Genomic DNA, 26,197 nt, shown 5'->3' on the forward strand with positions numbered 1-26,197 from the left:
TTTTATTTTGCTTTTAATCTCAGAAAATTCTAAGTTTAGAAAAAATATGAAGGGCAAAGATGCTAAGAAAGTACAGTAATTACAAACTCTGGTTGTTTGAGAGCATGGGCTTTCTGTGAGGCATTTAAGCTTTTTTTGGCTATCTGATCAGAATAAAAAATTTGACTTAAGGAGATACCACTAAAATTTCCCTGTGACTTCTAATCATACCATGCAAAGAAAGACCAGTCTCAGATATCTCAGCCACTGATACCTCATTGTTTGAGTGTATCTGCTAAGGGCTGGATTTTTTCATCCTAGAGGAACACTTGAATTCTGCTTTTTTTTAAAATGCAAAGAAGAGCAGTGAAGATGATGAAGGGTCTAGAGAGCAGATATCGTGAGAAGCAGATGAGGGAACTGAAGTTGTTTAGCTTGGAGAAAAGAAGGCTGAAGGGATACCTTATTGCTTTCTACAGATACCTTTAGTGAGGTCTCTTCTCCCTACTGACAAGTGATAGGACAAGAGGAACTGGCCTCAAGATGTGCCAGGGTTGGTTTATATTGGATATTAGGAAAACTTTCTTCACCAAAGGGTCATCAAGTGTTGGAACAGGGTGCCCAGGGAAATGGTGGAGCCACCATCCCTGGAGGTATTTAAAAGATGTGTAGATGTGGTGCTTAGGGACATTGTTTAGTGGTGGACTTGAAGTGCCAGGGTTATGGTTGGATTGGATGATCCTAAAGGTGTTTTCCAACCTAACTGATTCCGTGAATATTTCATAATGGTATTAATTATTCTCCTTCATCTGCAATATCAGTTTTAAATTGTGTCACTTGGTTGGGCATGGAAAGTTCTGGGAATGCTTACTGATGATTTCCATCCCATTAAGGTGGTAAGAATCACTTAAATACTTTTTGACAAACCTCATTGACTGAAAATAGCTGTATGTGTTCCTGTGCTGTCATTGTGACCAGTAGTCTACTTTGAAAGAAAAGTGAAGAATAAGATGATCAGTGAGTGATCTGATAATGAATTTTTTTTTGACAAAAATGTGGATCCAAGTCTCAGCTATGTATGCAAACACCACAGACTCTTCTCTCCTGTTCTCACCTGATAAGATGCTTGAGGGGACTTAGGTGCTATCTTTTTTTGTTTAGAGACATTTTAATAGAATCATATCTGAAGCACTGGATAGTAAAACTGCTTTTGCCATCCCTTCTTTGCTATCTCTGACTTCATATTTTGTTCATGCTGTGAGCCTTCATTTAATCACAGGACATGATATCACAGTTATCTTTCAGTACAAGTAGCAGTAATCAGTGGTAGAAATTTGTTTATTAAAATTACATATCTAAGCTGGTCACTGTGGGTATTTCTAGAGAGCTGTTCAGTTTATTCTGAGCTTCTAAGGTCAGCTAAATCACTTCTAGATATGTGTTTCTCTCTTTTGACACAGTTCTTATAATGGACCTTTTTAGATCTTAACTTTTAGATTTTAAAGAATTAGAAGAAATTAATCTCGCAGGTCCTGCCTGCTGTTTTTTATTTGTCTCCACTCATCCTTTAATAATTATGGCTTTATCAAAACAATCCTCTATTTAAATTTGGTCTATTTTATCTGGTGTATGTTAAACTGCTGCAGTGTAGTTTGGTTTCCTTTTTCCTGTTTAAGTACTGCATTCAGGAGAATCTTCTCTCTCATTTTTCATCTGCTGTCTTGACAGGCCTTTTTGAACCTAATGACTGTTTGCTAGGACTTGAAACAAAAAAAAAAAAGCACATGAAGACCAATCATTCTTTGGCCTTCAGATTTCTCAGTCTCTCAGATAAAACAATCAATTTGTAACCCCTTAGTCGATCAATCAGTAATATACCTTCTGTACTCTTTATCCTACAACAGCAATTAGATTCTGCTTGCTTATTTCCCCCACAGCCCTGTAATGTGTGAGCACTTCATGATAATTAATGAGTTTTATCCTCACAACAAGGTAGGAGGTAATATATTCCCATTTTTCATATCTCATAGGAAGAGAATGGCCAAACTTGTAATTTAATAAGGTTCTTTCAGGTTCTCATTTACTGTCCTACTCCCTAGAACCCTTTCAGTTTGATATATTGCAGTCTGTGTCATGCACTTTAATTTGTGGGTGTCAAAAGCTTGTGTCGTATTTGGACAAATGCTGCACTGCTTTTATTGGACAACTGAGTGCTGCACATTAAGATGCCCTTTTCCTTAAGTTTTAATATTGCTTTGATTGTTTTCTCTTCTTGTCCTTTGTACCCCATCCTGTTTATTGTCATCTTTGCTTCACTCTTCAGTCTTTTCTTCTTTTTGTACTGGTCTCCGTTTTATTTCTAGTGATTCCACATCTTCTTTATAAATCTATTTATTCTGTTTATGTGTGTTCGATTAATCCACCCCTCTACTATACATGGAATTACTTGACTCCTTAATTTTCATTCTTCCTTTTTTTTTTTTTTTTTTTTTTTTTCCCTTAATGTTTCTCTTTGCATTTTGGTCCTTTTCTGGATTTCTAGTTTAATTTCTTGTCATGGTTTTGTAAAGTCTTTCCTACACACACTACAGCAGCCTAAGAAAAAGACTGAAATTTTTCAGTGATTTAACTGAAAGGAATGAGTATTACAAATAGACTAACAGATGTTTCTTTAACATGAAACCAACCACAGCTCACTGGAAATTTTCAGCTCCTCTCTAGGAGCCTCTCTAGGAGGAATTTCAAAGCATCCTTTTCTTCCTGAAGTGAAGGTGCTAATGTTCAGCATTTCATACTCAGTGAAGGATAGGCATTTCCAGTGAGAAGTTTGTCTCAAATACTTTAGGATGACTGTAGAAAACCTAGTCTCCTTTTACACCAAGGCAGCCTAGTGATAGTAGCCAGCTAACTCCTTATCTAAAGTAGTGTGGTCCTCTTATTCCCTCTGCTTTCACTGTCTGGAACTAATGTGGTTTGACATTGTAACATCACAGATAACTATGTGAAATAGATACAGTTACAGTTACCATATGTCACATTTCTTTTTATCTCCTCATTGTCCTTTACTACTTCAATGCTGAAAAAAATTTTTAAAATGGGTCATGAAGAATTTGACCCAGCTATTCTCATCTGTGATGAATAAGTGGGCAAAGTATCTTTCATACAAATTGGAAAGTATAGTTTGATAACTTGAAAATAATTGATTTGTACATCCCTGTTCTCAAGAAGGTGCCAATGAGTGGTCCTTGTAGTTATAGTAGGTCTCTTCAGTGATTAATGGTTTTGTTCCTGTTCTTCATGTGTGTAAGTTACAGATTTTTGGGGTTTTTTAAATTACTTTTCTTCTATTTCTGAACCTACTAGGGGTTACTCTTTTAAGGTATTATATTCTAGAGATATACACTTTGATACATACATTGAAAAAAAGTCCATTTGAATTAATATGCTTGAAATGAGCTGCCTAAAATGATAGATCCATATTTTATTTTATCTTTTTTTTAATAGAACAGATTAGTTATGCTCTGGAGAGTTGTATCTCTTTCACTGCATTGTGTAACAAAAATAATGTTAATGGTTAAAATATACACTTCTTGCAGTAGGGAAGCTATGGAAAAAAAACTGTTGAATAAGACACACAAAGCTTCTTCTCTTTAGTATATGGGGAGGAGGAATAAGCAGGAAAACCATATTTTTATATTCTTTGGTGTAAAGTCCATTCATCCTTTTTATGCAAGAGGACTTACTGTTGTTATGTCTAGTAATTTCATGGTACCTTGACTTCCAGGCCTATTAGGAAAATGCATAATCCAATGGTTTTAGTGTGTATTTTCCTCTCTCAGATCTGGAATCCAGTGTTACAAGCTCTAACAGTGTGATTTGGGTGCCATTCTTTGGAAAATGATCATTGGAACTGGAAGTGAAGGCATGATTGATGTTGGCATTAGTAACAAGGCTTTTTGCATTGTTCACTGAGAAATGTCTGCCTCTTACCAAGTATCACTGGGAAACATGTCAGCTCTTTCCATTTCAAGGCATTATAAGTAAGCTTGAGTCCAGCCCACAGGGAGAAAAGGCATTCCTTTGAGCTTCCTATTGAAATTATAATGATCTATTGCCACAGGGAGCAGGGGTTCTTACTTTTTTTTTCCGGCTTTTTTTTTTTTTTAATTTTATTTTTAGTATTCTGGTTAAAAAACTAGGTGTCAGGCTTATATCCCTTTATTCAAATTTGTGCAAGTCTTCTCTGATCCCAAATGAATATACTTTCAAGGCTGAAATGAAAAATACATGATAATGAAATATATGACTGCCCCAAAGCTATATCCTACCTGTGAAACAGAGTTATGAAATAATAATGGCAAGAGTGATAACTGTAGTTGTCAGTGTCCTAAAAGAGATGAGGATGTTCTTAATGCGGAGAATCCTACCTTGAAGGCAAATTTGCACAAAAGAGCAGTGCTTGAAGTGTCCCCATGGATGCTAAGTTTATGCCACACCAAAGATCAGAATTCAGCCCTAAAGCTAGTGATTCATCAATTTAATGGAAAATTTCTTCCTTCGAGATATTTCCTGCTAATGCCAAATGCACGAGTGAGAACAATTGCAGTGAATGCAGTGTAATTGTTTATTAGTAAATAAAAGCAGCTCCAAAAGCTGAATTTATTACAGAATGTTTATGACATTTGAAGAAATGATTTTTAGCAAGCACTTTGTTGCTTGATTATAGATAGCAATTTCGTAAGAGCATTTTGATATATCACTTTGAAATGTGCAGGTCACATTGAGATTGTTTGCTTGTTTGTTTTTTCGAGACTAGATTAAAAAATAGACTGAAGAAGACAACCATATATAACAAACACAAATGAAATGCTTTATATAAGTGGACGATCAGTCTACTCAATGAAATATAAGGCTTGCTTACTGCATCCAGTTTACCTTTTCATTCTTTTCATAAACATCTCCAGTTCCCAGTACTTGCCATAAGCATGACAAAGAAGCAGACCTTCAGAATTGAAGCCTCTGATTTTATGCACAGTCATTTACTCTGTAGTTCTACCCAAGTGATGTCTGAGCAGGGACCAATCTGGGGTTTAGCTTCAGAAACATTCCTTGTCCACATAGTTGCGAAAGGCCATCTGTGCTTCTACCTTCATCTTGTGGCTTGAAGTCGTTCAGAGGTTTTACTCTTGGTATGTGACAAGGTGGATTACAGCTACTATTGAACCTGTTTGTTATGGTGCATATTGCAAAAAAGCTATTAATCCAGTGGGGAATAGCATTGTCCAAACTCTAAATACTTTTGAATTTGGCTTCAACTGACCTTTTACAAAGGTATTTCCTTTTGCTGGCTCTTTTTTTTAGTTCTTTCAACATGTAAATGTTGTCTCATTTCTTTTTCCCCTACTCGTCCCCGTGATGTGCTTCTCTTCTTGAGTATACCTTTCTAAAATTTCCCTCAGTCTCTGTGAATGCTGTTCTTCTAATTTATGACATTGTTGACTTTCACCATATTAGCATTTTTTAAAAATGTATAGTCTTACACAGTGTTACAGACGCTTATTAAATTATTATATGTTGTTTAGTCTGTAGGAAGAGTCTGGTTTATATGAAATCTAGAGGTCAGTACATGGTTTAGTGCTACCTACCTAGATACAGCTGGCATCTGATTAGTGAAAAATTGCATTATATTTATGTGAGTGTGAGTTAGTGAGTGATGCTTGTATAGTATTTTGAGCCTTATAAGTATTAACTCAGAGAATCACAGAAAAAAATATATTAGGAGGGCTTCTGGAGGTCATGTATGCCAACCTCTTTCTCAAAGCAGGGCTTTACTGTTATTAATGTTGTTATTGACACTGAAGTTGGTACAAAATGAGAGGTAAGAGCAATAACTAATTAATATTCTGCAGGGTGTACAAAATCTGGACCTAACTAGTATGGCTGAAGATAAGAATGTGCTGTGAAACAGGATCAGTGGATGGCTTAGCAAAGCATGGCAAAGACAACATCAGATGAAAAAATCAAATTAATTAAATGTTCACATTCAATGGGTGTTATAGCTAATTTCCAATGAAGCATTAAGATGATTTAACAGTGCTTATTCTCCAGGGATATGAGCTTTAATCAGATGTGGAGGTGGTAAAAGGTAGGTAGTGTAATGTATTCCAATAAGACTAGAACAGTTTCTAGTTTGAAATTTAATTGGATGATGCATGAAGGATCTAAATTAACCAGAGTTCATCTTGGTCTTGAAATTATAGATGACCAGGTTATCTGTGGGACTTTTGTCAACAGTGCATATTTTTACTTAATTTTATTACATATGGTTTAGTAGTCTAGTAGGATGTGAGGACAATAATTTGAAGAATGCTACGAATTTTAAAGGATTTTTTTAATAACTCACTGGGCTTCTTTGAACTGCTCATAACATTTTAATAAATTAGTGTAAGGCGTGCTTTTATTCTAATGTGAGCATTCCAATGTTCTTAATGTTCGCTAATGACATCACCTTAGCAAGTCAAACCACTATCAAAACTAAAGTAGGCAGTTTTGTCTGATATATGATAACTTTAGGGCAGGAAGGTAAATCTCTCTTAGTGAACATCATGGTCCTAAACTCCTGAATTTTCTTAGGCTGTCGCCCCATATAATGAAAAGAATCAAATTGCAGATTCATATGAGCTTACACATCATGGCTTCTGAATTCTTGACCAGGATGTACAACCCAGGATGGTTAAAGAGATGTTGTCTGAACCTTCAAGGATGGAAGAGACATAATTAATAAAGTCAAATTTCAGCTGGAGTTTGTATTGCTAAGACATAACAACAAGAAGTATTTCTTTAAGTGCATTGGTGTCACAAGGAAAGCTAAAGAAACTTCTCAATTTGAAGGGACTTGTGGCTAAGGACATGGTGAGGATGAGGTACTTAGGGCCTTCTTTCCTCAGTCCACCAGGTGCTTTAGCATCAAAGCCAGACACTCTATTCCCACAACAGAGAAAAAGATAGTTAGTAACCACTGAAACATGTCAGACATATAAAAGTTCATGGGACCAGATGGGATAGATCCAACAGTTCTGATGTCATTGTGATGGCAGTTCTCCATCATCTTTGAAACACTATGGTGACTGGGAGAGGTTCCTGATGACAAGGAGTGATGACGAAGTGGCACACAGACCTTTCAGAAGATAAAGCTCTTATATGTTTTATGTGCTTAAATATTTAAAAAACATATTTAATTTTATCTGACATTGTAGTTACAGAGAAAAACGGGAAAGGACAGAAACATAGCTTTTAATTCTTTCCTGATTATTAAATAATTGAGTGTGTCCAGGTATAGGGCATCTACCACCTCTCTGGACAGCCTGTGCTGGTGTGTCACCCACCCTCATCCTTAAAAATTTCGTCCTTATGTCCAAACTAAATCTAGCTTCTTTTTTTAAAAAACAATTACCCCTCATCCTATCACCACAGGCCCTACTAAAAAGTCTGTCTCTAGATTTCCAAGTCCATACATTTGAAAAATGAATTACATCAAGGATTCATTTATTCATGAAACCAAACTCATGATGAAGCGTATTTTGTGAATAGGTTGGGATACAAAGAAAAAGAAAACACTCTTATGTTTGGCATATATAATAAGTTTTGTGGGTACCTAAAAGTTTTGATCAGAAGCTGTGGACCATGAAGGTCAGATATATGAATACATAAAGCAGGTTTTGAACCATCATAAAATAAAAAAAAAAAAATAGTTGCTTATGCAGTGGACAGGGAGAAGCCAATATAGAAATGATTGTCAGCAAAAGATAGTGTGCATTCAGACAAATGGTTTAAGAGGAAAATAAATGCTTTTTAATGCACTTGACTCTGTATTTGATACCTACTAAAATTCTTCAGTTGGCAGAATACTGAAAATTAAATAAGTGCTATTATATATATATAAATTAAATACTCATTGCAGAGTTCTAGTAATTTTCTTACTGACATGGAGCAACCACCTGATGCTTTAGAAGCATAAAGAAACACCAAGAGTACTGGAAACAACTTGTATGTGTTTTAAATTTATGGCTCTTGAGCATGGCCCACCAATGGTTGCAAATAGAAAACTATTTCCTTACATCCAAAGCTACTCAGGCCCTATATATATATATATATATTCTTACATTTATACATATGAATGTGTATATATGTACTAATGTTCAACATCCTCTCTGTTGTCTAAAAGATAAGAATATTTAAGTTCTGAGCCAATTATTTTCTTATTTTAGTTATAATTCTTTTGGTTCAGTTTTGGCTCTAAGAGAAAAAGAGAAGGATGTCACTTCACTTAAAATTTCAGTGTAGCTGAATGAAGTCCTCAGTCCCCCACTGACACAGAAACAAAACTGAGTAAACTGTTTGCAGTTCTGTCACAACCACCTAAATGCACTCGTCAGTTTTGCCACAGCTGGAAAAACACATCTATCAAAAAGAAACTAAAAGAAGTTATCAGTAGGTGATGTACCCATGACATTTTAGAAAATGCTGTGAAACTGTTTTGGCTGTTAGAAATACACTCTAGCTGCCTTCTCAGAAATAACTTCCCTCTCTCTTGTCCTTAGAAGAGCTGTTCCTACTGCTTGCTTGCTGCAGGGGTATAGCTGAGCTGTGTGCTTCAAGCAATATCTCATTTTACTGTCCACATTAGCTCCAACTGTAACTTAATGTGGCCACAAGCACTGTTGGTGGGGCTGCGTATGTGGTTCTATGGGATAACTTTCCCCAGGGTATAAAAGTAACCAACAAGAAAAAAGCAAAATTAATCTTGAGTAAGGAATGGAGTGTACAAAAAATTCTATAGTTATTTTGTATACGATAGCATTGGTTTGTATATGATATTCATTTATACATAGTAGATCTGGGACTGGACTAAAAGAAGCATAGGGAGGGAAACTCAATTGTTTAAACTTCTGCATTTAAAAATTTCAATAGATATTTAAAAATCAGAAAAGGGCAGAAGTCTAGTCATGGAAACATAAAACTTTTGGAAATCTGCAAGAAAATGTAGAGCAAGAATTTTAATGTCTGTGAAATCATAACAAATCTAATTCCATTTCCACATTCATTCTCTAAAATGACATTCATAGGGACAGCAAGGTTTTATGCAAAATAAATTCCCTAGATACAAGGACAATGGAAAATACTAGCAACCAATTCCTTTCTACTCTATGTCAGTATGAAATTGGGCAGATGTCATTGTTTATTGCTGATATCTTTTCAGCAATTAAAAGAAATCTACCTTTTATTCGTTTGTCCTGATGTTAAATCTGAGCAAATTCTGTGCTGCTTTTGGAAACACTGTCTTCAGAAAACAGCTGAAGGCATTCTTCAGTTTTGGGGGATTGGGAATTTTGTATGTTTCATTGGTGGTATTTTTTAAATAAGGTTCAGTTTTCTGATCTCCAGTTTTTAACAACTGCAAGAAGCAAAAAAACCTGAGTAAGTTTTATATCTGTGGAAAAAAGTTTCTTGTTACAGTAAGCAGTACTAGTAAACTGAATGAAAAATTAGTAGGAGAGGTAAAAAAGCCACTTGTCTTCCTATGGCTGTGGTGATGAAGAGTAATTGAATGCTGTGGGAAGGAATCAGGATACGTTTTGCTGCAATGAAATGGGCAACTAAACTATGTCAGAGTTTGCTGAAATGACTTTGCTTTGTTTGTTTTAATGGTTGTTTGCTTTCGTGTATGTATCTTTCAGTGATACAGCTTGGCATAAAGCTTCAGTTACCTCATGTACATACATTAATTTCTCTTCACAAAGCTCTTGAGAGAGAATTCACATTATTTCAGCTCTGTATTTGGCTTACAAAAACCAAAAACTAACCTCCAGTATGTTTTAGATGCTGGAGAAAGTAATTTAGCCAAGATCACAAAGAATATCAGCAAAAGAACCTACTTTACCTGAATTTTAGCTGCTATATCAATTTTCTTTTATTCTGATGGTAAATGGTAGACACATTAAAAAAATACTTTATCAAAAAAAAAAAAAGCCTTAAAATGGCACAAATGTGAACTGAAAAGAGAAATGGATTTTATCTACCTCACAAGGGAGGGAGAAATTGGTCTAGAGATTCATTGCAGAGAAATGAGTGAGTTATTTTGCTGACTGTCAGTGGTAGGTAACAATGTAATTCAATAAGTGAAGGCCAGGTTTGAATAGATAGAAAATTAATCTTCAGCCACTATCTCCTGTGGGATTTTCCTGTGCCAGTATTGATTGCATTTCAGCTCCTGACTTGAGAGAGGAATTTGTTGGAGCCAGGTTTTAATTATATTCACATGCTGGATTACTTTCCATCGAAATATGTTTTGCTGCTTTCCTGAAAACAAAGTTTAACTGGGTATTAAAGCTGTACCAACCAATGCCACAATCTGTCAGAGTTTTGATAGAAATACCAGGCTAAAATAATTAATAACATTGAGGTTTTTCTTTTATTTTTTTTTCTCCTTAATTTAGATGTAATTTATTTGAAATTAGTAAATTTGGCAAATGAAAACTGTTTTTACTTTTTATTAGAGGAATGCACTATAAACATTGGATGTGTAAAATCTGGCACAGGATTAGTCTTGCTGGTCAGGACATAGTGGTCTAAGTGACTGCAACAGGAATTTGCTTGTGATGCTTCTGATTCTTGCCTGTTGTGTGCAGACATATGAGAGACATCTTTGAATTTAATAGCAAAATAATCCTGTGTGAAGAAAAGTACAGAAATTTTGAATGATCTTGTCATTTTTTGGCTCAGGGTTTTGGAGAGCAGATAGATGCATTGTTTCACTATCAGACTTGTACATCACAAAATACTCCCAGGAAAAGTCAACAACTGGGATACAAAAGCTTCTAGATTGTTTTATGTATTTCTGATAGATCTGCTGCCCTTCATCAAGTCCTCAGAGGTAGCTATAAAATACTGTTCAGCCAGAGCAAGTAAATCAACTGAATTTAGAAAACATAGTTGAAAAGTGTTTGGATTAAATCTTTGGGTTGGTATCATGGAATATTTGTAGGAAGAATAGCAGATTCAGTCTTTATCATACTGAATTTTGAGGGGACCTGTGTGTGTGTTGCTTTTAGAAATGTTGGGAATAGAGTTTGTATTTGAAAGTTTGAGGTAAATTATTTAAAGCCTTTCAGTTTCAACAGAGTTTAATAAAATTTTTATAGTAGACTTGAAGCTTCTTCCATAGCACATGAGTGATAGAAGAGGCTGAAAGCTAGTATCTGTTTCTTGGAATGAAATTGGAATAGCAAGCAGAAGCAGCATGATAATGTTATGTTCAGATGCTTTGGAAATTTAAAATAACATATAAATATATTATAGTATGAAAACTTCTGTGCAAAACCTCCTAGGATGGACTTCATGATTTAATCCCTTTCTCTTTTACCATTCCCCTCCCTCCAAAACATTACTTGTGGAAAATTAGTTAGAAGACATCCTTTCACACTCACTCATTCTGGTATTTTGTTGTGGCTTCGTGGTTTCCAATTCTTTTCTGAAGTGTTTTGTGAAATCATCAAGAGTTTTTAGTCATTGATAGTAATTTGAGAAATAAATGTTAGTTGTTTGTTTTGGTTTGGTTTGGGGTTTTTTTGAATCAAATTACTTTCAGGCAAGAGAGACATTTTCTCACATGAACAATTGATTGTTGTGATTGCATTTGCAGAATTAGACAAGCTCATTGCTTTGAGCAGTGTGAAGCCAAATGACAACTTGTGAAAAGAACTCCAGAATTTGCTTAATGTATAGCATTCCAGTTCAAGGGGGTCTGGTAGTGGGAAATCCTGTGTGATAGTGTGGAAGAAAAAAAAATCACCAAAATAATGTAAAAACTAAGCCAAATTATATTGTCTGAAGCTATCATAGTGCTGTGTCATTTCGAATCACAGAACACAAACTGTACTCATTCTGGCTCCAGTTTGCACAGTTCGGAGTAGGTTATAATGGTTTCTTGTGGTTGACCTTGTTTGGCCAAAAGATGCCCACCAAGCCACTCTATCATTATCCCCCTTTATTACTGCCTTTCCCCAGAAATACAGGGAGGAAAAAATAAGATGACAGAAAATCTCGTGGATCAAGATAAAGGCAGTATAGTAATTAAAAAAAGAAAAAAAGAAATTAAAGGCCTCACAAGGAAACAAAGGAAATCACTAAGATTTGTTTTCTACTTCCCATCAGAAGGTGATGTTCAGCCATTTCCTGGGAATTAGGGCCTGAGGAAACATAATGATTGCTCTAGAAGACAAATGTCTTACTAATGAATAACTACCCTTCCTCCTCCTTTCTCTTAGTTTATACTGCTGAGCATGACATCATATGGTACAGAATATCTCTTTGGTCAGTTTGGTTCATCAGTCCTGGCTGTGTCTCCTCTCACACTCTAGCCTACCCCCAGCCTACTGGCCTTTGGACAAGGGGTTTGGGGACAGCCCTGATGTGTGCCAGCACTACTCAGTAACAGCCAAAACCAGGTGTGTTATCAACACCTTGCTGGCTACCAATGCCCAGCACAGTACTGAGAGGCTGCTGTGGGAACATTAACTCCGTCCCAGCCACAGCCAAGACATGGGTTTACTTTCTGGTAGATTTGAGTGGCATGCGAGATCAAAGCATTTCAGGCTGCTTTGTACAAGTATTGCCAGCTTTTCTGATCTACATTCCAAAACTTCAAAACTAAAAAGTTACTGTCTTAGAAGCATCTAAATGTGAAAGTATGATTTTCAGAGTCCTCTGGCAGCCTCCATAGCAAAGGTTGTTGTGTCCAACGGAGCTATTGGTAGTAGTAGTAGTACCACACATATGAAAGTAAAAGGCAACATGTGGGCTTAGTTCTTCCAAGGACAATAGTGTTTTTGGGCAATGTACACAGTTTTATTAATTCAGTTTATTTAATGCTATGACATACCTGGACTTTACCTGGTAATAGATTTGCTTAAAGAAAAGAGATCATCCCTTACTTTGACTATAAAGAGTTAAGCTTTCTTTTCTGTCTCATCCACCAGAGTGAGGTCAAATATTAAGTAACAACATTAACTTCTTAGCATAAGATACAGTAGCTATACTGCACTAAAGTAGCCATAATTAGAACCTTCCAGAAGTTTAATGGCTTGAATTCAGAGATACCTCTCAGCTATGTTGCAGACTTATACATCTAGGTGAGTTGCCCTAGGGCTACCTTTATAGTCAGTGGAAAGTAGGAGATACTTCTAAGACGTGATTCGTGCCATGGGAAAATAGGTGTCTAACTAAGATGAGATGAATTGCACTCTAAAGTTGCCCATCTCTCTTCATTGTCAAGGCAGCCTGGGGTGATGAGCTCAACAGTGCTGTGTTGTCGAAATCAGTAGATGTCCCTGGTTAGATGAGTTCTGTCCTTTGTGTTTCCATCTCCTTGAAACCCACCTGAGACTGCTGCCGACAGAATTTGAACCTGTACTTAATATAAAATTTGTCTGTGACCCTGTGATGAAACGGATGAGGAAACATGCAGTTTAATTAGATTGCTTTGTAAGTTAAAATTTGTCTGTCCTTTGATAGGGGATAACAGAGACAGTGGTAGCCACTTGACTGACCAGACAGGTGCTTCTTTGTCAGTGCTATTTTTCACGCATAACACATTTTCAAAAACTGATGACTGTAGTATTAAAAATATCATTATAATTGCCTACAATTTCTGGCCTAATCATTTGGTATCATAGTTGATTCATTATTGATTTAAGACGAAATCTACTCATGCAATGGGACTTCCTGTTCCAGCTGCAGGTGAGCCAGATGAACACACTGCCACCTCCCTTTTGGTCATAACTATCTCCTTTGTTTCCACACTTCATTAAAGCTTTGTAGCTGAGTTAGGAAAAGCCTCCGCTTTTCAACATTTAAAAATGTTAGTCCAAATGGCCCTGTTAGTTGGAAGGAATCAAGGAGCAGGGTTGCAGAGGGGTGAGAGTGGTTGGGAACCCTAGGACAGGAATGTTTGGGAACCTTTCTGTCCAAGCAAATGTAGCCAGGACAGTACATGAGTTTTTTATCAAGATTATTGTTAAAATAAACCAATGAAGAAAAACTATATCAATCAGTTCTAAGGTGGCTTAATTTCCTTTCTTTGCCTGGATGTGCACCACTGTTTCTCAAAATTCTATTTATGAAATGTATGTTATTGATATAATTTTAATATTTCTGATTTAACATATAGACCACAGGAGGAAAAAATGAGACATGTACAATATTTGTATTTAAGACTTGGTACAAATTCTTACACAAAGTAAAAGGTAATGTATTTGCCTTGCATTATGAGGGTAAAAATGCCGTGCACTTAGGAAATGTAGTTATGTAAGGTGTTAGGCTCTCACTTTTGCAGTTCTTCATTTCACTGAGTTGCACTAAGTAACTCATAAATCTAAATTAAGTGTACGCAAATATTTCTAAATCCGGATGAAATAAGTGCATACACAAAAGCGAATTGTTAGATAGGAAAGAAAGGGTCTGTTATATAGAGGCAAATGTGAAAGGAAATGTTTTTAGCATACTTTGTAATATTTTGCCCTTTATATGTCTTTCTTTAAAAAGCCTGAAAAGAATGACACTGAATCTGGCAGCCAGAGGATCAGACCAGTATTTGAAGAAGATCCAGTTTTCCGACGGCAAACATCTTACCAACATGCAGCAGTCCACATACCAACAGATATTTATGAAGGCTGTAAGTAGCATGTGAATAGAAGTGATTTTATATTAGTACTAATCTTATTATTTGCATCCTATTCTTTAAAGCAAAAAGCCTCCAAGCAAAATTTTCATCTCCAGTTTTACTACAGATTTGCAGATACTATCTTTTTGTCTTCCTCTTTCAAAAGTACTTCAGATATGGGCTCTATTAGGCATATGATTCTTCTTATGAATAAGTAGGAGCCATAGGATTGGATCTGAGTTTCAGAAATGAAACTGGAGGTGAAACAAAAGTCTTACATATTCTAATTTTCCTATCTAGTCTTTCTCTGTGCTGTAGTCTTATTTAATACAAACAATTCTTGACAGCTCTTCTTTACATGGTTTTGGCCTCAGGCAGAGATGAGTACTGAAAACATTCTTAAGTATCCCAAAAGCATAAGCAATTCAGGCAACTAACACACTGTGCAAGATGGTAGAACTTCTACTGCTTGCAATGCATTTCTGGAATTGCACTAACAGACTTCAGCAGAGAATTTCAATAAACTCTTTCTAAATTATCTCAAAATAACAGATTTTTACATATGCATATACTTTAATTCTATTTCAAAATTAAGTATATAAGTTATTTTTCAAGATGATAATAACTTCCTTTTTCTGTGCTCATCATCAAGAAAAAAATCATTAAGTTCATTATCCAATAAAAAGACATTTCAGCATTCAAAATGACTGCATGTTTTTTCAAAGGAGGAGAAAGAAATTTTACTTTTATTTAGGATCCTAATTTCAAGTACACAGTCTTTTTCCTCTTTCAAAATCTCATCAAGAGGAAGGAGACCCTAATATGACCTGAGCTTTTTAAAATTCATGGCCATGGTTGTGTGCAGCTTGTATAAATGACACAAGGATGAAAATGGAAATGTCAGTATGATGGGGGAAAGAATCATAGTAGCTCGTATTTTTGTATGGCGTGCTTGACTGACAGAACTAGAGGATTATTCTGGGATTCTGGATTTAATAAGTGGTAAAGTGCACCTTAATTGCCGGATTACAGGGATGAGAGAGGCCATTTCCTTTGCTTTTGTTTGAAGAGTATTGATACTTTGCTATTAAAATGTTATAAAGCTTGCCTCCAGTCATTCAGATATTTGTAAATACCATGTCCACTTTGGTATGAGATAGTCCTCATGATACTACATAAATTGTTTTGCTGCTGCGATGAATTTAAGATTTTATATGGCATTTTTAAAGACACATGTCCATTAAAAAATACACGCTAGGTAATGTCACTGTACAACCCATTAATAAAAAAAATTAAGACAGGCTTCGGCTTCCACAGGAAAGGTATAAGTTTAGTAACTAATAAGATGATTATAACAGACATAAATGTACATTTTTTTGAGAGGCAACTACATGTGCAACATATATGGTTCATGAGAAATTAATTATTTTTTCGGGGTCTGGCTATCATAATAATTATGAGAGATGTGGACACCTAGAAAATTACCAAGAAGACTGTAATTCTGTGTTAGCAAAGTCCTTTTGTTGGGTAGCTGGGTAACTTTTAGTTACAGATAGTGTTTTCAGAGATAATAGCTTGAGAATACCTAAAAATCACAGATTTCATATCAATAAACACAAAATTGTCACCAGGTTGTATCTCACAGTAACAAAGCTCATGTGTCATCTGAAACACAATGGCCAATTGGAATGTAGTTGCTCACCAACAGATTTCCGAAGCTAGAGTTTAATTTTCTTTTCACAAGCAGTATTATCCACAAAGCAACTTTTACAACCCTAGAAAGACTGATAACATATTGTGAACAGTGTTGTCATTTTTCTTCCTGCTCACATGAGCTAAATTGTCATTTCCTGACAGAGGTTTCAGTACCCACTATAGTTTGGAACAGTTGTACACTTTGAAAATACTTTGCAATAGATCTTCAATCCTTGTCTACATCACGGTTTGCTAGAGAACATTTACAAAACAGATATTACAAGAAATCCTTCTGAGAATGAGTGGATGAGATGCAGTTTACAACTTTTATTGCTCGGAAGCCAACTTTTTGGGTCTGAATTACACCTTGGAAAGTGATTTCATTTCCCCCCTCCCCTTATTGTATATGTTCTGTAAGATGCCAAGAGAAACAAGGGACTGTTCTTTACAACTCACAGAATATTTGACTTGGCTACACTTTCTTGAGATTGGGTATTACTTCTATTGCCTCTTAGAGGAGCAGGATGCTGTCTCTAGGGGGAAGGGATAGAGCCACGCACATTCCTAAATCTCAATTTTCACTTGGATTTGTTGATCACACTTCATCATGGGGTTTTTTTTCTGGGGGTTTGGTTTTTTTTTTTTTTTTGTGTTTCTTTTTCCTGTATGAAGCTGTATGAAGGAAAATGGAGAATGACTGACTTTTAAACAATGTGTTATCCATTGCAATCATTCTTCCTATTCAGGTTTTAATTTTATTGCAGTTATTTGTAGATTTTAAAATAGGAATCAATCATCTGTTTCCTGTCATATGATTCTGAATGTGTGGATCCATTCTTCATTTGGCCCTTTGAAACTGAGAAGCTGGTTTAGCCAGTAACTCTTTGATAGTATGCCACATATTTAAACCTGAAAATCTAGTATGTGCTATAAAATAATATTCTTTGGCTTCTAACATACACAGTGATTTGCTTATTTTGAAATGCAGTGATGAGTTTCTTGTGAAGTAGTTCCTTTTATTTCACTGTAGAAATATGTGATATATCACTACATATACCCATTCAATACATCTAGGTTATTATTTTGTGGGTTATTTGATTGCAGAAAGAAATATTATGAAAGTTATCTTTGTTTTTCTTTGTATCTGGTGCCAAAACCTAAGTAGAGACAGGGAAAAGTCTAGGTAGTGAGTTTATTTGTCTTTTTCTGAGGACTACAGTCCTACTGCAGGAGGGGGCAAGCCTCATAAAGCCTGATTTTGGTCTATTTTATTTCAGCATTTTTCAAGAGTCCCACTTAGGTTTTGAAATAAAATCAATCTATTGCTGAAAACAGAACAGACCCTCAGGTCGTCTTTCTACCACATGCACTGGGAATTAGTCATGCATCTCTTATTATTAATAATAGAAGTTTTATTTATAACTAAATCCCCACTAAAACAGTTCCCTGCTTATCCCTAAGCAGAATATGGGAACTGTAGGCTGGGGAGAAGAGGAAATCCTCAACACAAGGCAAGTGAGGTTAATCTGCCTGATGGATACCACCTCACATTGCCTTCGCTGTCTGAGATGTATCACTTACCATCTGCTGCAATGGTTGCTTTAGGTGTAAGTCTGTCCTGGTGTTACAGTTTTAGGAAAGGTGTTAAGCAAAGCACACAAAGAAGGACTGTGGCTTTTTTGTGTGTGGTTACTCCTGCTTTACTTCCTCTAAGTCAGAAATGTATCTAAATTGCCTCCACATGTCACTACTTGATTAGCACTGAAGAGCTGATTAAAGTGTCAGGTTGACAGTAATGTGTCTTGAACATGATGACATCATTTTGAATATGTTTGGACAGTTATCAGCAAGAAGAAAGGTTTCCCCAGCTCAGATGTCATTCAGACAGTCATAGAGTTACAAGTAATTGATGGTTCTTACAGCTTAATAATCATAAAATATACATACTCTTTGTTATGTCAAAATTTTGCTGTTTTTTTAAAGTTTTTAAAGTTTTTTTTTTTTTAAAGTTTATATTATTTTTTTAATAGCAAGTTTGGTAGTGGACATCAATTTCACTTTTAATAGTCCATCATATATGTAAATTCTCAGTTATTGATAAAGTATTTAGACATAATAGTGCTTTGTACTGGGGGACAATCAAAGTTGTTAGGAATAACTCAAGAGAATTTTGATTTCTACAGATTTCTACAATGACTTTTACCTTTAATGGATTATTATCTCTTTGACTGGAATTTTTGTATTCTTGGACAATTTCTTCATATCTTGGGTATCTTAGGCTGTGAGCTTGAAAAGAATAAATATTGTTGAGGGGACTACCAGCGTGTTAGAAATGCTGGGAAATATAACAGGAGCAAGAATATTCCCCACCCAGAAAAATAAAACCAACTCAAAATAAACAAAGAAAAACTGCATTGTCATTTATACATGGAAGCTCTTGTATGTGGGTAATAAGTAAGTTTTATTCAGGAATCAAGATAATGGTAAAGTGTTATGTAAATATTTTGGCATGCTAAATCATGCTTAAACTAAAGGAACAATGTTTTTTGTATTTGGTTTAAATACCAATAACAGGCAAGACAATTCTATTAATTAAGTTGCTCAGTTTAAAATATTTAAGATTGTTACTGATACATTTTGGTTATAGCTAAGAAACTGATCTATTCAGAACTATTTTCCCCATGGTTTCTTCTAAGGGATAAATGAGTAATACAATTTTACTGCAGCTGTGATTAAAAAATGACTGTTTCAACTTTCTGTGTGTGTTCACACCGTTGAATTTGGAAGCAGAAGTTGCTCTACATTATTATGCATGCTTCATGCAGATAACATGTGAGATTACAGTTTGTTCTAATTATTTAATATTTTCAATTATTTTAATCAGTGTGTTATTTGTGAAAACATTTAATGAGTGAAGTGGACCTTTAAGGGAATTTTCAGTGTCAGCCTGTTTTAAATACCAAACACTGTGGCTTGGGGTAAGTAGAAAGCAAATGTTAGTTGCAGCTAAGTCCCTAAGTAATGCCTGGTTGGTTCAATATTAAACCTGGAAGGAAAACACTGATGCAGAAGCTTAAGCAAAGAACTCTAGGGTCAGTATTGCTTTTTATGTTCTGGCAATTATGATTTACTTCTGTTTTTCCCCCCAGGTAATTTATTAAGCTCCCTAAACAAAAATCTTTTTAGATAAAAAGCAAAAATAACTAGCTTTTCTAACTTGTTTCTGTCAGAATTCAGAAGGCTAAACAACCTAAACAGTAGGAAGGAGGAGGAAGTACCTTTATTTTGGTACTGGGACTACATTCATTTTATTGAATGAATTGTCTAACATGTTCACCTGACATCACGTTTATCATAACTTCTGTCTTAAATTATCAAAATTTAAAATAATAAGGTAGTATAAGTAAAGACGGTTTTGTAAGTGAGCTTAATTTATTCATCCTTTTAAGACTGAATTGGGTAGGTACATGTTATTTTGAAGGTACTGGCTGTACTAAGGATTTATCAGTGAATCAATTATCATGGGTGCCTGGATGAAGGTATGTCCCTTCATCTTTTTCATGATGAAGTCTTTTATCATTATAATGCCATTTCTTACAGGGATCCCAAGATCTTACATTTAATGCTTTTAGCAGAAGTGATCTTCATACCTGGTGGTATGAATATTTATTTTTATTTCCAAATTGTTTTATTTTTCTATGGATCTAGTTTTTGCAGACAAAAATATAATTTACATTTCCATCTCTAACTTCCTTTCGTATTAACAGTGCATGAGGGTCTCTTGCCTACCTGAAAGCATCCTAGTTTTCTCTGATTCAATTCCAGACACGCTTCCAGAAAATTCCAAACCTCATCATTACCATCTGTATTTCAGACCTATTTGACCAACCCAGCTATATACCTTCTGACTGACATCCTTAATTTTTTTTCACTCTTATCGAATAAATTTGATGTATTTAAAGAGATATTTAACTAGAAAAAATCCCTATTCTGCTGTAACATAACCAGAGTGAGGGTGTTGTACTGACACTGAGTGAACCATGAAAACCAAATTAAAAAAAAAATCACATTTTACTGTGTTAAACATTTCTTTAAAAATGCAGCAAAATATATTAAGAAAGAACGTTTAATCCCATTAAATCTAGGAAAAGATTAATTAATTTCCTGATGTTTTAAGCAGAAGTTCATCTGCATAGATCTCTGACATAATACAATCTTCCTAAATACTCAAAGGATATGATCTACTACTTTGTTAATATTTTTAATATCATGATGTGGTGTGAAAAGCCGTATCAGAAGCCAAACCAATGATAACTGGTTAAATTGGTATTATGATTCTGTCTTCAACAAAATAGAAATCCTTACAATGAAGAGACTTTACATGCTTTCTTCTATCCAAAGTCCTTTGATTTTTTAAATGCAGCATTTTAAGGAGAAAGGGGCCAAAGTGTCTTCATGTTCCTATCTTTTTTTATTTTTTTTTCTTTTTTCCCAATCTGTAACATTAATTTGCATAGTTTGGAATGAAATGCATGAAATAAAATAAAATATTTTTTCTGCTGATTCTCATTGTGTGGCTGCCTTTCACTGTGTTATTTCTTAACCATCAAGTGCCGTGTGTATCCAGGGTTATCTTGGACATTATAACGGGTGCAGAGATTCCAGTGTCTGTTAGGCTGCTTTGACTGAGTAATAAATGCTTAAGCTGTGCATGCTGCCAAAATCTATTTTAGAGGCCAGATGATTACTGCTGCTCCTCAGATCTCCTTCCATTCCTCCTGCAATGTTTTCTCTCTTATGCACAGCTTGGAATAACAATTAGTATTGAATCCTTTTGTACCAAGAGGGAAAAGTTGGCTCTCTGCAAGGTTGGCTGTGTTTTTCTGGTAAAAATAGCTAACATTGGCATTTGCATTTTAAAATACACACTGCAAAGCAGAACACTGAATATCAGTAGGTCTTTATTATTGGACATATTAAAAAAGAAGAAAATTTAAATGAAGTTCTTGAAAGAGTGACTGATGTTGGTATGTAGAACTCTCCCTACATGGAAGCTGATGCTAGGATTCATTATGTTATAAATCTGGTTTAGCTCTGAAAAATTAGGTTGATAAGTGGTGTATACATTGTCCAAGCTTTGTATTGGTCCTCAAGGAATGGAAAATGTCATCTCAATCTTTCATTGCCTACAAGCTTCTGTCCATGTGAGGGATAGCAATTGTGTTCTCACAACCAGGGTGTTACTTCGGCTTTCTGTAAGAGTATATTCACAGCACATAGAAATCTTTTAGGATTCATAGCAATTTTTGTATGATTATTTCTTCAAAACTGTTTCCAGAGAACTATAAGGGAGTGTAGTAAGAAATAATTGTTATATTTGAAAGCTGAGAATAAAAGTAAATGTTTAGATGTGTTTCAGTATATCAGTAAGTAGAAGTGAGTGGATTATTAGAAAAAATGTGCAAAATTGCTTTAGGTAATTAAGATAATCATAGAACTATTTCAGTTGGAAAATACCTTTAAGATCGTTAGGTCAGACTGTGAACCTAACACTTACAAGTTCACCACTAAACCATTTTACTCAGCACTGCACCTACACATCTATTAAATGCCTCCAGGGATAGTGACTCCACCACTTCCCTGGGCAGCATGTTCCAATGGTTGACAATCCCTCTGGTCAAGAGATTTGGCTTATTATCCAATCTAAACTTTCCTTAGCACAGCTTCAGGCCATTTCCTCTTGTCCTGTCTCTTCTTAGCAGGGAGAAGAGACTGATGCCCACCTCACTGCATCTGCCTTTCCAGTAGCTACAGAGAGCGATAAGGTCTCCCCTCAGTCTCTCTTCTCCAGGCTAAACAACCCCAGTTCCCTCAGCCACTCCCCCTAAGTCTTACTCTCCAGGCCCTTCACCAGCTTCATTGCCCTTCTCTGGACATGCACCAGCACCTCAATGTCTGTATTGCAGTGAGGAGCCTAAAACTGAATATAGTACTTGAGGTGGGGCCTCACCAGTGCCAAATGCAGGGGATGATCACTTCCCCTGTCCTGCTGGCCATGCTATTTCTATTAAGAAGTATCAAACAGAAAAATAGCAATTTGTGTGAAGCACTTCATGGGGAAAAAGTGAAAGGTGCTCTGTCTAAAGGATCTCAAAACCTACTTTGAATGAAAATGTTACAGGTTTGGGAATATACTTTGGTTACTCCAAGTCTCTTAATTCTTTTTTTTCCCCTCTCCATGATTTTTCCTTCTTTCATACTCTGTTTTCAGTCTGTGGAGACGTGGGGTAAGGAAAGAGGAAGGAGAGGAGTGAAGAACTATTGGAAACCCCCTTTTTCACTCTTTCTCTCTTCTCACACAAGCTGTCATCTATGCTCTGAGCTGTAATGTTTACTTACACCCTGTGTGACCCTGTGCAGAGCTGTACAAGAGCTAAAGTGGTTTTACAGGCAACTAACTAACCTCCACCTCTGCAGCTCTGGGGCATCAGCCAACAGGGTTGTGTGGCCTGAGAGTGCACGTGTGTAGCACAAAGTTGGGCAGATCCTTGAACATGAGGACAAGATGTTTTAAACTTGCTAACATTGTACGCTGTATAACATAACAACCTACATTGCTAAGAACAAATGTCCTGATACATAGGTAGCTTCTATACACACACATAAAATAAGAAGAGTTTGTAATTATTTTTTATTTGACCCACAAGAATTATGCAGAAGAATTAAAATGGTATCTTCCGACTTATTTTTTCACTTTAGAAATGTGAAATATTTCCTATACAACCATCTCTGCTCATTGAGATTTTTAAAAATGTCTTAGTGATTTGTTATAGTTTTAATAGATAAACAGTTCAATATGACTATTACAAGCCATGCTGGTTTCTCCCTTGAAGGAAATCTGGCTTTCCACTTTGCAGTACAAAAACAGTTGGGCATTTGTAAAATCTATAATTAAATAATTTTCCCCTACATTTCAGAAGTAGAATTTTTTACTGAAAGAGTTGTCAGGGGCTTCCATACACTGTACTGAGTTGTTGGGGCCTGGAACAGGCTGCCCAGGGATGTGGTTGAGTCACCTTCCCTGGATGTGTTCAAAAAAAGGGTGGATGAGGTAATTAGGGGTATGGTTTATCTTAGGATGGGATTAGTTGGACTTGATGATCTTCAAAGGTCTTTTCTGTGTGGATTTGGATATCCTTAGAGAATGGCTTTTTGTGTGTATGTCCAAAATTTACAGTCCTTAGAAGTTATAACACTGTGCCAAATGTAACCTATGGGCATGGCTAGTATTTCTTTATTTATCATTACCTGAGTCACTGATTTGGTTGCTCCACTTACTTTTTTCTGCCATATGAGTTCATTTCCAGTCAAAACTACTAGGAAGGCATAATATGTAATTTAATTATGAGGTGTTCCTCTGGCAGTACATAAATCACAGATTTTTTTCCCATTACTACAGGAGCGTTTTCTGAAGTTTGGAAAATGTGGTTTGAAAGTTGGCATTTCTATATCTGTATATTTATGTATATTTACATATCTATGGATAAAAATATTTAAATAATACTACTGAACTGCTTTTGATTCATAATATTTTCAAATATCCATTAGAGAAAAAAAAAATTACATTCTCTTTAATTTGATATTCTACATCAATTTTAAATTCGGGTTAGATTACTATTTTTTATGGTCTTTTATAGTGTACAAATACCTTAGTTACTTCTACATTTCAAAAAAGGTTTTTATGCCAAATAAGATACTGTTATTTCTTTAGGTGACACCAGTTCCTTTCAGATTACTGTTTTATCAATATTAATATTATTATTGATATTAATATTAATAATAATAAATTTATTGGCTTTCATCTTTCCTCCCCGGGCTCACTCCATCCTTAAGTCTGTACTTTCTCCTTTTGTGTAATAGAAATTATTTAGCTCTCTTAGAGTTGCACAGGCGTAATTTTAAATTGGTGTCCACTATTGAGTAAGATTCAATTTTTACTTATAGCGTGTGTCCTTCATAAACAGAAGCTCTTAAAATGTATCCCACAAAACCTATCCATAAAATAATAATTTATTTTCATTATCTTCTCACACCTTTTTTTCTTTTCTTTTTACTGATGGGGAAGATAAAAATTAGTTCTGATTTTCTGCAGGGTAAGTGCATGCAGGCAGCTAGTTACCACTGAGAAGCACAATCAGATACCAGTTCACACCCTTTGAGATCCTTTTAAGCCTGAAATATGGATATTTGATAACTGACACTTGATGCAAATTTCAGTTCTTTGGATTACCTCTTCTCTTGCATCCTAATAAGAAGCCTGCATTCATAATCCATTCTATTTCTTCTACTCTTCACACAAATCTACAGTTCTCCCTGTCATCTTTTTCATTCTGAAGATAATTTTATATCTTTTACAGTTTATCGCTATTTATTCTCATTTTTCATGGGTTTAGTATGCTCCTCTGCTTTTTTCTCAGTGTTTTGGTTTTTGTTTGTTTGTTTGTTTAAACTTCTAGGTATCTTATTCACAACTTGTTTTTCTGATTCTCTGGTTCAGCAACATCTGCATATCTTCTGTTGTCTGTCCTCTGTCTTGCTTTATTTCATTTAGGAATTCCCTGTTTTCCCTAAGTGCATCTCTAGTAATGTTTCATATCCTCATTAGCTAATATGTCATAAATAAATGGCTTTTGTCATACACCTGCCTGAGATAATGGACACTGTGCAGCCTTGGTATCCTGTAATCTTCAGGGAGTCCTTTCCCCTTTGAGTGCCCTGTCCCTTCTTTGGCTGTTTTGAATTTCTTGAATAGTTGGTTATTTTATGGGATATAAAGCTTTGAAAATAAATATCAACAATTTTAAAACAATATTATCTCCTCTCTTTTTCTATACAATTATTCATCCATTTTGTCTCCTTAGGATAATTTTCAGTGAACAAATGTACTAGAAAAAAAAGAAAAACCAACAAACGACTTGAACATTATTCAGTGGATGTTTCCATGGATTTACACTGAATTCTGAGTTAGTTGAATGGAATTCAGTAAGATATGTATGTGTGAATGTGCATTTGTTTGTAAGTATCTGTGTCTTAGCAGGACTTCTAAGCTCAGACAGGATATTTCATTGAGACCGTTGCCTGCCTTTTCTCTTGCAGCCAGCCCCTGCCTGCCTGCAGACCTCCTTTAAGGAAACGCACAATTGACCTAAGCATCAGTAATGACTTTTCCATTAATCAACATGATGATGTTACCTCTGATAGCATGGTCACGAGTCTCATAGCAAGTGAACTTTCAGCTTGCAGGTTGTTTATTTAGATGATTTTTTTTAAATACAGTTATGCAAATTACTCTTTTAAAAAAATGTCTGTATAGCTGTTCATCCTATAGGAGTATTTCAGGGTCAGTTGTTTACATTTTTTTAACCCTTTTGCATGTTTCTGTGAAAGGTCCTTGGTATCCTTTTATTTCCACGTGAAAGCACTCAGGTCAGCACCTTACTTTATGATATGGAGAAATAACGAATAGTTGTAGACCTCAGGAAGAAGAGTGCAAAAGGGGTGTGTTTTGGGGGAATCTAGACCTTGGCCTTCTTGGCTGGCACGTGAAAATCTGAAGTGCGCTTGTGTAGCTCAGTCTGATGGGTATAGCAAGTGACAGACTGTTCAGGGCTGAAATAAAGAAAATAACGAAATCTCTAAATCAGAATATCTTCCAAAACAGACTGACAGAACAGCTCAAAACAAATAAAAACTAAGTCACATACAGCTTGGCAAAGGTGAAGAAGAAACAAAGATTGGGAATGT

General features: G+C 35.5%; 1 protein-coding gene across 5 annotated transcripts in view; it reads left to right on the forward strand.

Moving 5' to 3' along the window:
- The window catches only part of CACNA2D1 (calcium voltage-gated channel auxiliary subunit alpha2delta 1), a 410,029-nt gene that overhangs the window by 230,414 nt on the left and 153,418 nt on the right, over window positions 1-26,197 (forward strand). For all 5 annotated transcript variants that reach the window (XM_084263178.1, XM_084263177.1, XM_084263180.1 and 2 more), the window contains exon 6: window positions 14,581-14,710. In XM_084263178.1, coding sequence (XP_084119304.1) covers window positions 14,581-14,710 — 130 coding nt within the window. The remainder of the gene's footprint in view (window positions 1-14,580; window positions 14,711-26,197) is intronic.

Source organism: Gallinula chloropus (genome assembly GCF_964237585.1).
Source record: "Gallinula chloropus genome assembly, chromosome: 1".
Taxonomy (NCBI): domain Eukaryota; kingdom Metazoa; phylum Chordata; class Aves; order Gruiformes; family Rallidae; genus Gallinula; species Gallinula chloropus.